Genomic DNA, 13,967 nt, shown 5'->3' with positions numbered 1-13,967 from the left:
TGTGTTTTGGCCATTCATTTACACAAAAATGGCATTTTGGGGGCCTGAAAATGCAAACTTTTGAAAATGTTTTTTAAAGTTTAATTTTTTAAAAACAATACCGTTGTCGTCTCTGTGTAAACATGCGTATTACGTGTTCAGTCTACAGGCACATAGTTTTTCTTTACAAAGTGACATAACCAACTACAGGCCTGGGAGCATAATACATTTTAATACCTTTCGCAGTTCAGTGTGAACGGGGATCGTTTCTTGGGGAGATTCTACAATGTTGTCGTCTGTATATGAAAAACGCAAACGAAAAACTATTCCGTTTTTAGTATATCATTGTCATGTAAACGTATCCTCTGTTTTGCCTGTGTTATAAATTCTTATTAGTTGTCATGCTTTCTGATTAGTACACACCAGCTCCCTGTTCTGTTAATGATTTTTCTTCGTGTTTTAATCTTTGACACGGGAGTGTTTGAAAGCAGGTGTCTATCAGCGGATATATTAGGAATCCGCTGATAGACACCTGATTTCAAACTCTCTCGTGTGCATCTCTATAAGATGAGCGTCAAATATGTCTATTTACAACATGTTTTTGAAGCATTGATCATTGTAGCCAATCACAGACATATCTGTTGAGCCTGTGAACACAATAGCCAATCAGAGGTGTTTAAGAATCCGCTCAACAGTGCTTAAAATGCTAGGGGGAAATGCTGGTATCGTCACATTTTTAAAATTTCAGTACCGACTTGGTACCGAAGTCGCTATTTTTGGCAACCCTAGTTGAATATGTAGCTTCTGATATATCAAGTTGCTAGTTATTTGTTCATTCTGCATCACGCATTATCTGTTGTACTTAAACTACACACATCCCTGACAGAAGTAGTATGACCTAACAATGAGCAATAACATTGACAGGACTAATAAACGCTGTTCAAAAATGTTATTGTTCATTGTGAATTCGCATTACGCATATTTACATTACTTAATGTAAATAACTAATATTAACATGTAAAACCTTATTATAAAGTGCTGACAAGTGTTTAGGCATTTATTACTTAAAATGTATAATGATTTTAAAAGTGCTAGCAATTAAAAGAGATAAAAAGTCAGACTGATGAGGCTCTTCAGGTCAGTGGAGAGCATCTAAAGTTACATGGCTGTTTGGATGATTGCCTTTTGAAGAAAGTGAGCTCATTAACTAACCTGCACAGAGAGGATATGAAGGATTTACTTTATTCTGACAGTTTATCCCCCAATTTTTGGCCACTCCAGACGTCTGAGCACATAATTGTGTTGAAAAATGTAGGCCGTGGTGTGCTACTATTCCAAGCTTTGGGCAGCGATGGAAGCACACAACAATATCTCAATAAAAAAAGGTCACCTGCCTTCTCTGAACAGTTCTATAGGCACTGTCAGAAACTGGCATCTGACCAAACACTGTTTACCTACATTTACCTGTGCATGTCACCTAATTCAGAGTTCCCACAGGCGGCCACATCAAACCTGATGACAAGCAGACACACATAGACACTTTGTTCTCTATACGAAGGATGCTGTTAAATGGTTGGTGGGGCACTGGACCTATACGCAGGGACGGATTATGATGTGGTCAAAACGGACCTTTCTGAATGCTCCCCGATACTTGAGGTTAGGGTTAATCCGTCCCTTCAGATGCACTATAATCTCTGCAAGTGCTTCCTTAAGGCTGACACAAACAAAATTTCTTTCAACTTGAATATTTACAGTGCAAAAAAAAAAAAAAAAAACTCTTCTTATCATAAAAATACGGTATAATTACAATGTCTAGGCCTGGAGAACAAAACATTATAACATCTCACAGTTCCTTTCAGTGCATCTATTGGTTAAATAGTAATTAAAAATGAATAAAATATTTTTTTGGTTAAGCAAACATAAATAAATACCTGCATTATATCAAAAATAAAATAACAGAAGCATTTGCTTTATAATATAAATACAATACTTTACCTGAAATCAAATACCTGAAATAGACAGATATCTACATTTAAAATCACATGCATGTCTAGGAGTTCAATAAAGTTATTCATCTGCCAGGCATTTTAAGATCTGATCAGAATTTTGCCAAGTGACCCTAGGTGGTCATAAGATCTACAACTGATGAAGCATCTCCTTCTCTCTCTCTCTCTCACACACACACACACACACACACACACACACAGAAAACACACACACACACACACACACACAACGGCCAAAACGTCCTCACTTAACTCTCTTTGTCCTCACTCCAATGGTCTAAAACTCAAAACCGGTCCTCACAAAGATAGTTGTATAACACACACACACACACACACACACACACACACACACACTGATTAAAGCTTAAGCATGGCTGGTTTCATTTGATGCTTTCTATTCTAAATCATCAGTAAAAACTATAAGTATAATAAAGAAATCATATCAAGTATGCATGGTGACCTCAGTCATCATCTTACCTGTCTACAACTCTGCCATGTTCTTTACATCACTTAAAGGCCTACAGGTGTCAGATTTGCCAGTTTTTCTGAAAAATCTACCACAATCTGACATTGGTTTCCCATTAACACACTGTAAAACTTTGTCAAAAAACCTAAAAGTATACTTCATGTTTGTATTATTTAATATTACTAAATCAACCAAAATATATACTCTACTGTCTGTACAACAGCAATTAAAGTAATTTTAAGGGTCAAATCAGGTAGAAATAGTTTAGTTTGTACTGTAATTACTTTGTAAAGAGTTATGCAAAATTCCTTCAGTGCAACTTTGTGACTTACATGATGTCAATATAGTACCATTAATGTGCATTTAAAAGTGTTTAAAATATTTAAAAAAAAATTCACCTACCTTCCATCACATGAAGCGCAGATGAGAGATAACTCAAGGCAAGATGCGCACCAACGAGCCACGACAGGAGGCTAAACGAATGCAGTGATGTTAAACGCAAATACAGTACAACATATCCACAACTGTTTGCATGAAGAATTATCTGTATTCATCCCATCAACTTACCGCAGTTTCATTTTCTTCAGAAGTATGAGCATAAGATTAGTGCAAAAACGTGGATATCAACACTTCCAGAGTGTTGTCACCCACTCTTCTCTCTCCTCTCTCACTTCTCTCCTCCTGACTGACTCTCCAGTCTCTCACTTCAGACTGGCTGAACAAAGACTGCCTCAGTCTCCGCACTATGCAGCGCTACGGACTGCTGAAATCCGACCCCGAAAATTCTCTGAGAAGCGACGGTCTCCACTCTTTCAAATCCGTTTTAGTGCAGTGACCTCATAAACAGCTCGGCTGTTCAATCCCTTAACAAATATGTGTTTTTTTAAAATCATCCTTGGCTGTTACAACACGTGTCGGTGTTGCTCACGAATCTTTTCATGTTGCACCGCTTGAGAGTAAAATGTGAAATGCGTTTTTTTTTTCTTAGGGAAAACGGCCAGACGCAGTTTATTTACTAATTTACTCTCGACGAAATGCTCAAGTAGAAAACATCTAAAGGACTTTTTAGGGAAACAAAACAAACATTTTGTCACAATATTGTAGCGTTAAAGCTGTTAAATCTCAACGCCAAACTAGCAGGCAAAACCGGAGAGAAAGTTTTTTAGGCCTTTATGCTGATAATAAGTTGCTGTTGTGCGATTAGTCAAGTAGGTAAACTCATTTTCTTGTGGTAGTTGTAGTAGGTTCTATCTATCGCGTTCAAACGTTTGGAGTCGGTAAGATTTTTGTTTCTGGGGAAAAAAAAGTATATTTATGCACACCAAGGCTGAATTTATTTGACAGTAAAAAATATTGTGAAATATTATAATAGTTTATAAGAAATGTTTTCTATTTTAATGTATTTTAAAATGTAATTTATTCCTGCGAAGGAAAAGTTGACTTTTCAGCATCATTTCTTCCGCCTTCAGTCACGTGATCATTCTAAACTGCTGATTTGGTGCTCAAGAAACAGTTCGTATTATTATCAATGTTGAAAACAGTATTTTAGTGGAAACTCTGATATGTAGGCTACTTTTTAAGATTTTTTGATGAATAGAAAATTCAAAAGAACAAAATTTATTTGAAATAGAAATCATTTGTATCATTATAAATGCATTTACTGTCCCCTTGACCATTTTAATGCATCGTCCTTGCTGAATAAAAGTATTACTTTCTAAAACTTTTTTGTACAGTAGTGTTTGTTTACATGAACAACAGACCTTATTGCATTTGGCAAATGCTTTTACCCAAAGCAACTTGCATAGTTCATGCATTCCCTGAGAATCGAACAATGACCTTGGAGATTTATTTATTTATTTTATAAATAAAACTGCTATTCCAGAACCTTTTGGAAATTCCCTGGCTCGAAAAAGCTCATTTACTTCTGGGTTTAAGGACTGATCCTTAAACCCGGATCAGCGATTTCTTACAGTATATTGATGTAATATTTAGACAATATTGGGACACCATGATCAAATTTAGAAGCCTTAATTTTTGTATTCATCTTCTGCATTTCCAATTTTGATTTACAAAAGTTAATATTTTGAGTTCTATTGTTAATATTTTCCATTAACATGCAAGAACAAATATCTTGATTTATTAAACAAAGGCTCTTTCCACCATTTTTTAGTTAAAATGGATTTCCTCTTTATTCCCTGGTGCTTTTAAGACAAGAGTACATGCTTAGAGAATCCTTGTACCATACCGAGCAAACTCCTGAGAGACCTACTTGAAGATAACGTCCATGAAGGACCACCCGGTAAGCAAAAGCCTTTTTTGACTTTCACCAGGGGGCTTTTAAACCCCATACTGTCCCCTCAGAGACATACAGAGCTGCCTCAAGGCACTCATACCTTTCTCTGAAGCAATGCATCAAATCAGGGGTACAGAACCTGTGTCAGACGGAAGTATTTGGTCCTGAACAAAAGATCCTGCTCCACAAGAGACCTTCCTATTCTTCTCCAGCACACTCTCCCTGTTATCATCACGAGAGTCCTCATCCCGGTTCAGTTAAGCTCTCGTATTTTCAGCCCACAAAAGTCTACATGATAAAGCGTTTTGTTAAGGTGATAAATTAATGGGTGATTCTTGTCAACAACCTGCAATTAGCTAGTCTTCAAATGATAATGGTTTTGTGTGAAAGCCTTTTGAAATCCTGGAGAATGCAGATGACCTGACATGCCCCACTAATTGGAGCACTAACTCATGCTCAGGGAATGAGCGATTCCTGCAGAAATATTTTATGATTGTGAAGCTGGATGATTTGCCATTTGAGAATAAACACACTTAGCAGCTAAAGTGTTTTGCATTTAGACACGAATGATAGTGACATGTAATGATTTTTCTAAGTTGAAGTGAAACAAAGATGTCAACATGTATTTCCATACCTCAGCGCACCCTGCTCACGCAGACGTCACACGTCATCAGCGCGTTCCTTAAGGCTATTCAGAGTTGTAGACAGACAGTCACCGAGTGCCACAAACAAACAGCAGCCGCCTTTTCAGTTCCTCTTGAACCAAAACAATGAGCTTATGCTGCGTTCACGCCACGTCGTATAACCGTAATTACGAGACAGCAACCCGTGAAGTTCTACCTGGAGCTGTTCACATCCTCAGACTGGGATTTAATGCGTTTCTATGTCAACACTATCAATGCCGAAATGAATCTGCAGCAGTCAGGTGGTACAAGTCAGAGCTCTGTAAGTTGTTTACATTCCTTGTTATTGTAATGTTATGTGCTTTGAGACATGAGGTAATTTAACGCCATCTCTCGTCTCGTGACGCTTTGCAGACTCTGCTGTGTAAGTTCATGTGTTTTGAAGGAGGCGTGACTTTGGAGATATATTTTTGGTGGCTTTTGGTTTTGGTGGCTTTTGGTGGGATCTCATGCTCTCAAAGCTAGCTTGCTATTGCTAGCCTCTCCGCAATTTCCTACCCTACCTTTAATGTTTGTCAATTGCACCCAGGTTAAGCTCTGACAGAACTCAAACATAATGTGTTGTTGACAAGGTCAGATGTCAGCTGACCTCAGCACTAGGTTAAGTACACAGATGCCAAGTTTAGATGGACAAACTCAATTTAAGCTTTGCAGCAAATGACAGTAGCTTGTACAGGCTTCCCAGAAGGTAATGTGCAACAGCAAAGCATCCAGTAGACTGAACAAGTAAGTGAGAGTGAGAACAAGATTTTAGCAGGATTCATTCACAATATTAAAATCCATATTTACCCATATTTCTGTTTACCCAAGTTCAGTGTCTAAACTAAACATTATTTAGATTAGTAGCAAAATGTGAAAGTCTGGTCTCAGAGAGCAGTCAGTTCCTGGATTTGTTATAGAAAAATAGTTTCATTATAATGTATACAAACAAATACTGATGGATGTGTTTCCCAGCCTCCTGATGACTCAATATGTTTGATGAGACTAACATGAGATTGTTTAAATGTTTTTGATGTTGTTGAAATGTTCTCTGATCAACTTCCTCATCTTCAAAGGCAGTGACTCTCATATAAACATGGGAAACAGCTGCTTTCCTTATTCTCATAAGTCTCTATTGACTTGAGAATTGAAGCTTTGATGTGGTTTTCAGTTCTCATTATTATATTCATTAACTTCAGAAGTTAATTCAGAAGTTCAGAAGTTAACGCCAGGGATATTTAGTTATTTGGTGTTGACATTATACACTTTTATACTCTCAACACCCATCCCCCCCCCCAGACACACACATTGGGCATTTTTTTCCATTTTCAAAAAACATAAATTAGTATGATTTATAAGCTGTTTTCTTCATGGGGACCAAAAAATGTCCCTACAAGGACAATGATTTCTGAAGGATCTTGTGACACTGAAGACTGGAGTAATGATGCTGAAAATTCATAACAGTTATTTTAAATTATTTCACAATATTACTGTTTTTTTTTGTTTTTTTTAACAGTATATTGATCAAATAAATGCAGCCTTGGTGAGCATAAGAGACTTCTTTCAAAAACATTTAAAAACCCCAAACTTTTAAGCGGTAGTGTAAAGTCGGTTAAAAATGAATTCTAACGGATTCTAATGGAAACATTAAGTCATTGTATTTCTATGCACCAGAACTGTTCTGATGATATACATAGAATTTAAAGGAAACCTTTAGAAACACTGGGATGCCATTGTCCTGATGTCCCCATGGTGCACCAGGCTGCTTAACTAGCCACAAAAAGCAGCAGGACTACATGGTCAACTAGCTAGGCTTTGCTGGTGAACTGAATCTAGTCCATCAGCAGCACCAAACCAGCACAAACCATTCTAGACCTTTTCAGCATGGCATCTGAACATCAAGAGATGTTGTGTACCTTTACACTGTTTACTGCTATAGTAACAAAATAATATAAGTTCAGAAGAGGGAACAGACTCTGCATTCACAGGGCTGGAAGCACTGACACAGTGTGACTCGAGAGGAATTTCATTTCGTGGGATGTGATATTAGCTGCACGAGGACCGCGTAGGGCAGCCCTAGCACTGAGGTTGTCAATTACATAAAATACTGACCTCACGCTTTTCAGCATGCAACATTTATTACTGCAGTCAAGCCCAAAATGTAGTCTGTAATCACAGAGGAGACCTTGTGTCTTACTGTGGATAAATCTGAGTGGTCTTGATTTATAATCTAAAATGGAAATAAAGTCATGACATCCTGGTGAATTGATGAATGTTGTTCACTGATTGAATCAGAGCTATTGAGGAACATAACAAGAATGTTAATGTCTTGTAATTTTAGTAAAGTGTGCCAAAAAACAGTCAATATTTAGTTTTATGGGAACATTTTCCATCCTCCCCCTGACCTTTTTTTTTTTGCTGGAGTTGTTTTGCTGCTGCTCTGCTGTTTCTGTATAATTTTATATATATATATATATATATATATATATATATATATATATATTTTTTTTTTATGGATTATTGCAGTACTTTTATAAATTGTTTTATTAATGCTCATTATTTTTAAAAAATAATGATGTCAGCACCAGCAACAGCAAACCACAACGAATCAATTCCTGATGGACAAATGTGCTGGAATTTATTTTCAAGGAAGTACCATGTCTATTAATGGATATAGCTACAGTAACGTCTTCAACTAGTCAGCTTAAGATCCTTTCCATCTAAACTGGTTACTGTATATCTCTTAAGCCTAGTAGTGAATGTTTTATGAGCAGTAGGATAACTATATTCATCCGCAGAGTCACGCAGAGCCGAAGCACAACCAAAACAATGTTCTTCCGCAAAATGCATGCAGTTTTGTTTTTTAACCTCTATATGGCCAAAAGTTACATACTGTACCTTTATTTAAAAAAATAATCAGACACTAGTAAAACCTTTGATATAACAGTGAAATTTTACAAAAAAGCCTATATATATTGCTTGCAAAAAATATTTATTTTGTCAAAAAAAAAATTTAACTGTGGCTGTGTCCAAAATCGCCACCTATGTCCTTAAATAGGGCACTATTTGAGGGGACAGCAATTTGTAGTGATGTCCGAAACCATAGTGGATGCTATCGAGTGCACACATTCAATACCACAATGTGTGTACAAGCGATGTACGCTCAGCGGCTAGAGAATACCCATAATGCACTGTGAGAGTTGCGTGCCGAATGAATTCCTGCAACTGACCCGCAGCTTCGTCGTTTATCCATCGATTTTCCAAACCACTTATCCAATGTGGGTACAGTGTAATATCATGGTACAAATTCCTTTTTAAATTGTTATTAATTTGTTTAATTACGGTTTTATACATAGTTTCCATGACAGAGTTCAAGATAAATCTTTTCATTACTACTGGATCTCCAGCTTATTAAGTTAAAAAATAATTATTAAACAGCAAGCACAAACTATGCAAAAGCTGCAGCCCTTCCAGCGCACTCGGTGTCCGAATTCACTCACTCGTTTTCATTCACTCCCTCAAGTGAACTATATTAGTGGACTAATATAGGGAACAGTAAATGAGGGTATAGGGAGCGATTTCGTACACAGCCTGTGAATTCTGACATTCTTATGTCACATGCTGTTTTTCGCTTACTGTATATAGTAGTGAAGTATGTGATTTCGTATGCAGCCATGGCCTTTACAGCTCAGGTGATTGGTGCAAAAATATGGCAGATTTCAGAATTTTGATTACTCGTGTGGTCTTTGTTGTGATAGAAACCTAGAGAATAAAAAGTTCAATATGAGACAAAGGTTCTCCTATAGCATCAGCTGTGAAACACTCTTTAGCTCTATTTAGGTCTTTTATTTTTAAGACTATTCCACCTACATTTTACCCTAGCATGAAAGAGACTGTTATTATGTTCTGACTTTGTGGACTAGAAGGAAAAAGACATTCATACTGCAGTTATATGTTGACCCTGGTCAAATCTAGGATCTTCAGTGTGACATTCACTTGACACCTACACAATACCTTTGCTCATTCTCAAGAAGATCAAAGAAACGAGGGGAAAGGCACATAGTATGTGGGCTAAGATTCCCCTTTCTTTCTTTCTTTAAGAATTTGATTTAATTTTTAATAAAAAAAATCAGCACTGATATGGACTTACTAATTAATATAATTTAACATAAATTATCTTGAATATTTATATTATATGATATAGATAAAACTATGTGGCATGATCATTAAATCACTTTGAATGTTCAGTGTGAAAAGCTAGAGAGGTTTGGCACAAGGAATCATCACAAAACACTTGTATCCTTTAGTGCTGTGAACAGAAGAACCCATTATGTTGAGAGCACATCTCCGGTCTGTGGGAAAAGACAGAAAAAGTGGATGTGGAATCCTGGATGAATGTTTTTATTCTTTACAAAAAATATATTTAAATATCAATTTGCAACCAATGACACATTTACGTAATTTTATTTTATTGTGTAATCTTATCACCATATTTGAGCCTGTTGCATTTTCTTGCTGAATACAACACAAATCATGTAGAAAGTCCTATTGGTAAAAATATAACTGAAAATTCTGTCATCACTTACTCACCTTCAAGTTGTTCCAAACCTCTATGAGTTTCTTTCTTCTGTTGAACACAAAATATATTTTGAGGAATGTTGGTAACCTGTCAGTTTACAGTAGCCATTGACTTCCATAGCATTTTTTTCCTTCTATGGAAGTCAATGGCTTCCATCAACTGTTTGACTACCAACATTCTTTAAAATATCTTCTTTTGTGTTCAAAAGAAGAAAGAAACTCATACAGATTTGGAACAACTTGAGGGTGAGTAAGTGATAACAGAATTTTCATTTTTGGGACTATCCCTTTGAGGCAGGTGAGATATGAATAGCTCAGGATACAGTGTCTTTTGTGCACTTGGACGAGCGCTATGACTGTAAACTGTTGAAATTAGTCATTCCAAACCACATGACAAGAAAACTTGCCAAAGGAATTAACTGAAAATAGAGCCTCATGTGAAACACAAGAAGCATATCAAGCAAGTAGTTAGGGTTTTACAAGATAAAGGGATTAGTTATTCCCTAAAAGTATATTCTTCCATGGTCAGTATTCTTTGGCAAGTATAGACAATATTTTCTGGTTACAATAAATCTTTCATATAGTGTCCAGGACTGCACCCACAGAAAATTAAACATAAAACATATTAGGTATTTCAGTCCTGTCTGGTCAATAGCACTGAAAGCTGAGATGCCACTTTCAAAACAGAACATCACAATAGGAGTATTTAATGGTTTGTGTTCATCCCCCTCTACTGGAGAGGAGGGTGTGAATTGTACATCAGGCCTGTCTGCAGTTGATTATAAGGTCCACGTTTGTTGACAAAAAACATTTCCTGACAATATACAGCAACACATAAAATAGAAATATAACTATATGGATCATTTATTTACAATTTGTCCAACAATGAGTGTAATCATATAAAAAATTATATGAACCTTTATGATGGAAACTTGTGAGAACCTTTTTAATATAAAATATGTAGAAAATTTCATATAAATTATACATATTTGTTTTGAGAAAAATAATACCAAAAACATTTCATGAAAAGAATACCAAATTTTAAACATTTTAGGGGAAAAAAAGTAGTATTAAACTATATGAAATCTTTAGCACTGACATATTTCAGGTTTGGCTGATGATACAAATCACAATTTTACTTATACTGCAATGTGAACAACACTGATATCAAAACTTACCAAAATCTACTGAATCAAACTAACATGACATTACATAAAGCTCAGCAGAAGAATGTAATAAGATGAAAAACTACATTTAACACATATAAATTACATATACAAATACTTAAAATGATTCAAACACTGTCCCTTAGAGTTACATGAGAAATAAGACAGCTGATGCCACTCTCTTCAAGTCTTATGGGATAAATTTAAGTCTTTGGCTTGTCTCTATTTAAATGATAAGGACCACATTCAAGACCCTATTTACACCTGGGTTTTTACAAAATGCGTTTTCGTCAATCCGATCACAAGTGGACAACGCTAAATGAGAAGAATCCTCAAATGTGCTGTGCTGGCCTGCAGCTGGAGTGGGACTTCCTGTCCTGAGCCCATTTGTACAGTATCTGTGCAGCTCTGGACAGCTTCTTCTGACAGAAATGCTCTCCTCAGTGTCTGTTCCTGCTTGATGCTACGAGTATATGGTGATGACCTCCCTGCCGCCACCTCGGACCAGCAGCACCCGCTCCAATCCCTCTGTGAGGACCTCCAGAAATTCCATGTCTGAACTCAGAGTGAAGGAGAAGTATGGAGAACTGCAACTGCTCTGCTGAGTATGAAGGTGACATTTAAAGTGTAACTCTCAGTCTGAAAGGAAATGACAGACCATGTTATCATGATTCTTTTCACTGCACTTCAGTTATATAACAGCCCCTTTAAGTAGATGTGCCACTGTCTGCATTTCAGCTGATGAAAGGATACAGTTTTCATCCCCGCCCTTGTTTTTGGGTGGTCCTGGCATGTTCAGCAGCACCAGTTGGGCTCCCTGGGATTTGTTGACTACAACCTCATTCAGTTTCACTGCAGTGTGCATTCTTCTCACATTAGTCTGATCCCTGTGAAAAATTCAGTCATTCACATTTAGCATCAAAACTTAATTTTTAAGACTTTTTTAAGAAATATGAGAATATCATTCAAAAGTTTAGGGTCGGTAAGATTTTTTAAATGTTTTTAAAAGAAGTCTTATGCTCACCAAAGCTGCATTTATTTAATCAAACATGAGGTAAAACATATTAATGAGGTAAAATATTATTACAATTTAAAATAACTGTTTTCTATTTTAATATATTTAAAAATGTAATTCTTTTTTGTGATTTTTCTTCAGTGTCACACGATCCTTTAGAAATCATTCTAATATGCAGATTTGCGCAAGAAACATTTCTTTTTATCACCAATAGTTGTGCTGCTTAATATTTGTTGTGATTACATTTTTCTTTAATAGAATACTTATATATATATATTTTTTTTTTATCTCCTTGTTGAATAAAAGTATTAAATTCTTTAATAATAATAATAATAATAATAATAATAATAATAATGATGACAATAATAATCTTACTGACCCCAAACATTAGAATTTTAGTGTATGTTTGTAGTTAGTAGTGTATGTCTGAAGAAGTAACTTTAGCAGAGATTCATACTTGTTTGTTCATTATATCATGATATCAGTGATATCATATTTTGTTGTATTTCCTTAAAAATGGTTTGAAATATGATGGAGATCCAATGCTAGGAATTAATGATAACCTCATTGATAGGGATGTGATTAAGTATTAGACTAGTATTAGACTCCCTACATGACGTGCATGTAGTCAACAATTTTATCCCTTAAAACTCATCTTTGATCACAAAAACGACATATTTATACATTTTTTCCTGTGAAAAAAAAATTCTTCATGCCTTAAAATAACTTGAATGTAACTGTACACTATTGCCTCATTTAATATACGCAGATCAATGAATATGCAGATAAGCCCGGCCTCCACTCGCTCATGCCAGCTCAGAGATCCACTTGGTCAACTTACTGAGGTAAACGCTGCACAACGGTATCGCTCTTTACAACATCAGACACCTAACGGTAATATGATTTGCCCATTGCTTGACTATGTTATCAAACAGCTAATGTGTTGCTAATGTTACTCAAACCATGTTCTCGTTCACCATATCAGTCAGACAGCTGCCTTCTAACAATCAGTATCCTTAGAAATGCTTTGAACAACTCAGAACGTCAGTGGAGAAAGGCATATAATTCATCATAACATCGTAATATACAGCATACACCCGCCATATTGCTAAATCTATTAACAGAAAAATATACCGGGATAATCTGGCTTCTAATGGCAGTGAACGGGACCAACGAGTATGAAGGTGAAGAAAGTGCATCTGTCTATTATAAACGTACTTCACACGGAGTAACTGACGTCACATCAGTTACGCTTTTTTTCCCAATTTGAACAGAAGGTGTAGGACATAGCATAAGCGTTTTGAACTGCAAGAGGCATTACACTTTCTTCCTAAGTTGAATACGGAAGGCAGTCTGGCGGAAGCTGGATATTTTACTTTATAACTTGTTAAATATGGATATTTTCCTTACACAAATGCATCGCTTCGCTTCAGAGGGCCTTTATTAACCCCCCAGAGCCGTGTGGAGTACGTTTATGATGGATGGATGCACTTTCTTCAGCTTCATGCTCGTTGGTCCCGTTCACTGCCATTATAAAGCTTGGATGCATCAGGATATTTATTTAATATAACTCCGACTGTGTTCATCAGAAAGAAGAAAGTTATAAACACCTAGGATGGCTTAAGGGTAAGTAAAGCTTGGGGTAATTTTCATTTTGAAGTGAACTAATCCTTTAAAGGCCAGTCTTTGCAAAGGATTATATTGAAGCAACAATCTGCTTTGCTAGAAAACAGATAAGCCTGAATTAGCTATACAGTCCTAAATGAGTGAAATGTAAAATAAATGTAAAATTCATCTACATG

At 36.1% G+C, this 13,967-nt stretch overlaps 2 protein-coding genes across 13 annotated transcripts in view; both read right to left on the bottom strand.

The window, feature by feature from the left end:
* Positions 1 to 3,412, bottom strand: part of col15a1b (collagen, type XV, alpha 1b) — a 51,568-nt gene extending 48,156 nt beyond the window's left edge. For 2 of the 9 annotated variants that reach the window (XR_007926773.1, XR_007926777.1), the window contains exons 1-2: positions 3,019 to 3,411; positions 2,854 to 2,924 (exon numbers count right to left, since the gene is read on the bottom strand). Coding sequence is in view for 6 of the 9 variants with exons in the window: in XM_051874527.1 (XP_051730487.1) it covers positions 2,854 to 2,924; positions 3,019 to 3,050 (103 nt within the window). In the remaining 3 variants the exon portion in view is untranslated. Of the gene's footprint in view, positions 1 to 2,853; positions 2,925 to 3,018 lie in introns of all 9 variants that reach the window. The other 7 variants (XM_051874505.1, XM_051874538.1, XM_051874557.1 and 4 more) reach the window with 5 other exon arrangements.
* A 6,379-nt stretch (positions 3,413 to 9,791) lies between these two features.
* Positions 9,792 to 13,967, bottom strand: part of slc12a7a (solute carrier family 12 member 7a) — a 30,059-nt gene continuing 25,883 nt past the window's right edge. For all 4 annotated transcript variants that reach the window (XM_051867529.1, XM_051867521.1, XM_051867549.1 and 1 more), the window contains 2 exons: positions 11,904 to 12,037; positions 9,792 to 11,705 (listed from right to left, as the gene is read on the bottom strand). In XM_051867529.1, the coding sequence (XP_051723489.1) occupies positions 11,614 to 11,705; positions 11,904 to 12,037 (226 nt within the window). In that variant the 3' untranslated portion in view covers positions 9,792 to 11,613. The remainder of the gene's footprint in view (positions 11,706 to 11,903; positions 12,038 to 13,967) is intronic.

Source organism: Ctenopharyngodon idella, chromosome 2, assembly GCF_019924925.1.
Source record: "Ctenopharyngodon idella isolate HZGC_01 chromosome 2, HZGC01, whole genome shotgun sequence".
NCBI classification, from domain to species: Eukaryota; Metazoa; Chordata; class Actinopteri; order Cypriniformes; family Xenocyprididae; genus Ctenopharyngodon; species Ctenopharyngodon idella.
The sequence above is the reverse complement of the archived record's forward strand: the minus strand, read 5'-3'. Positions and strand labels throughout refer to the sequence as shown.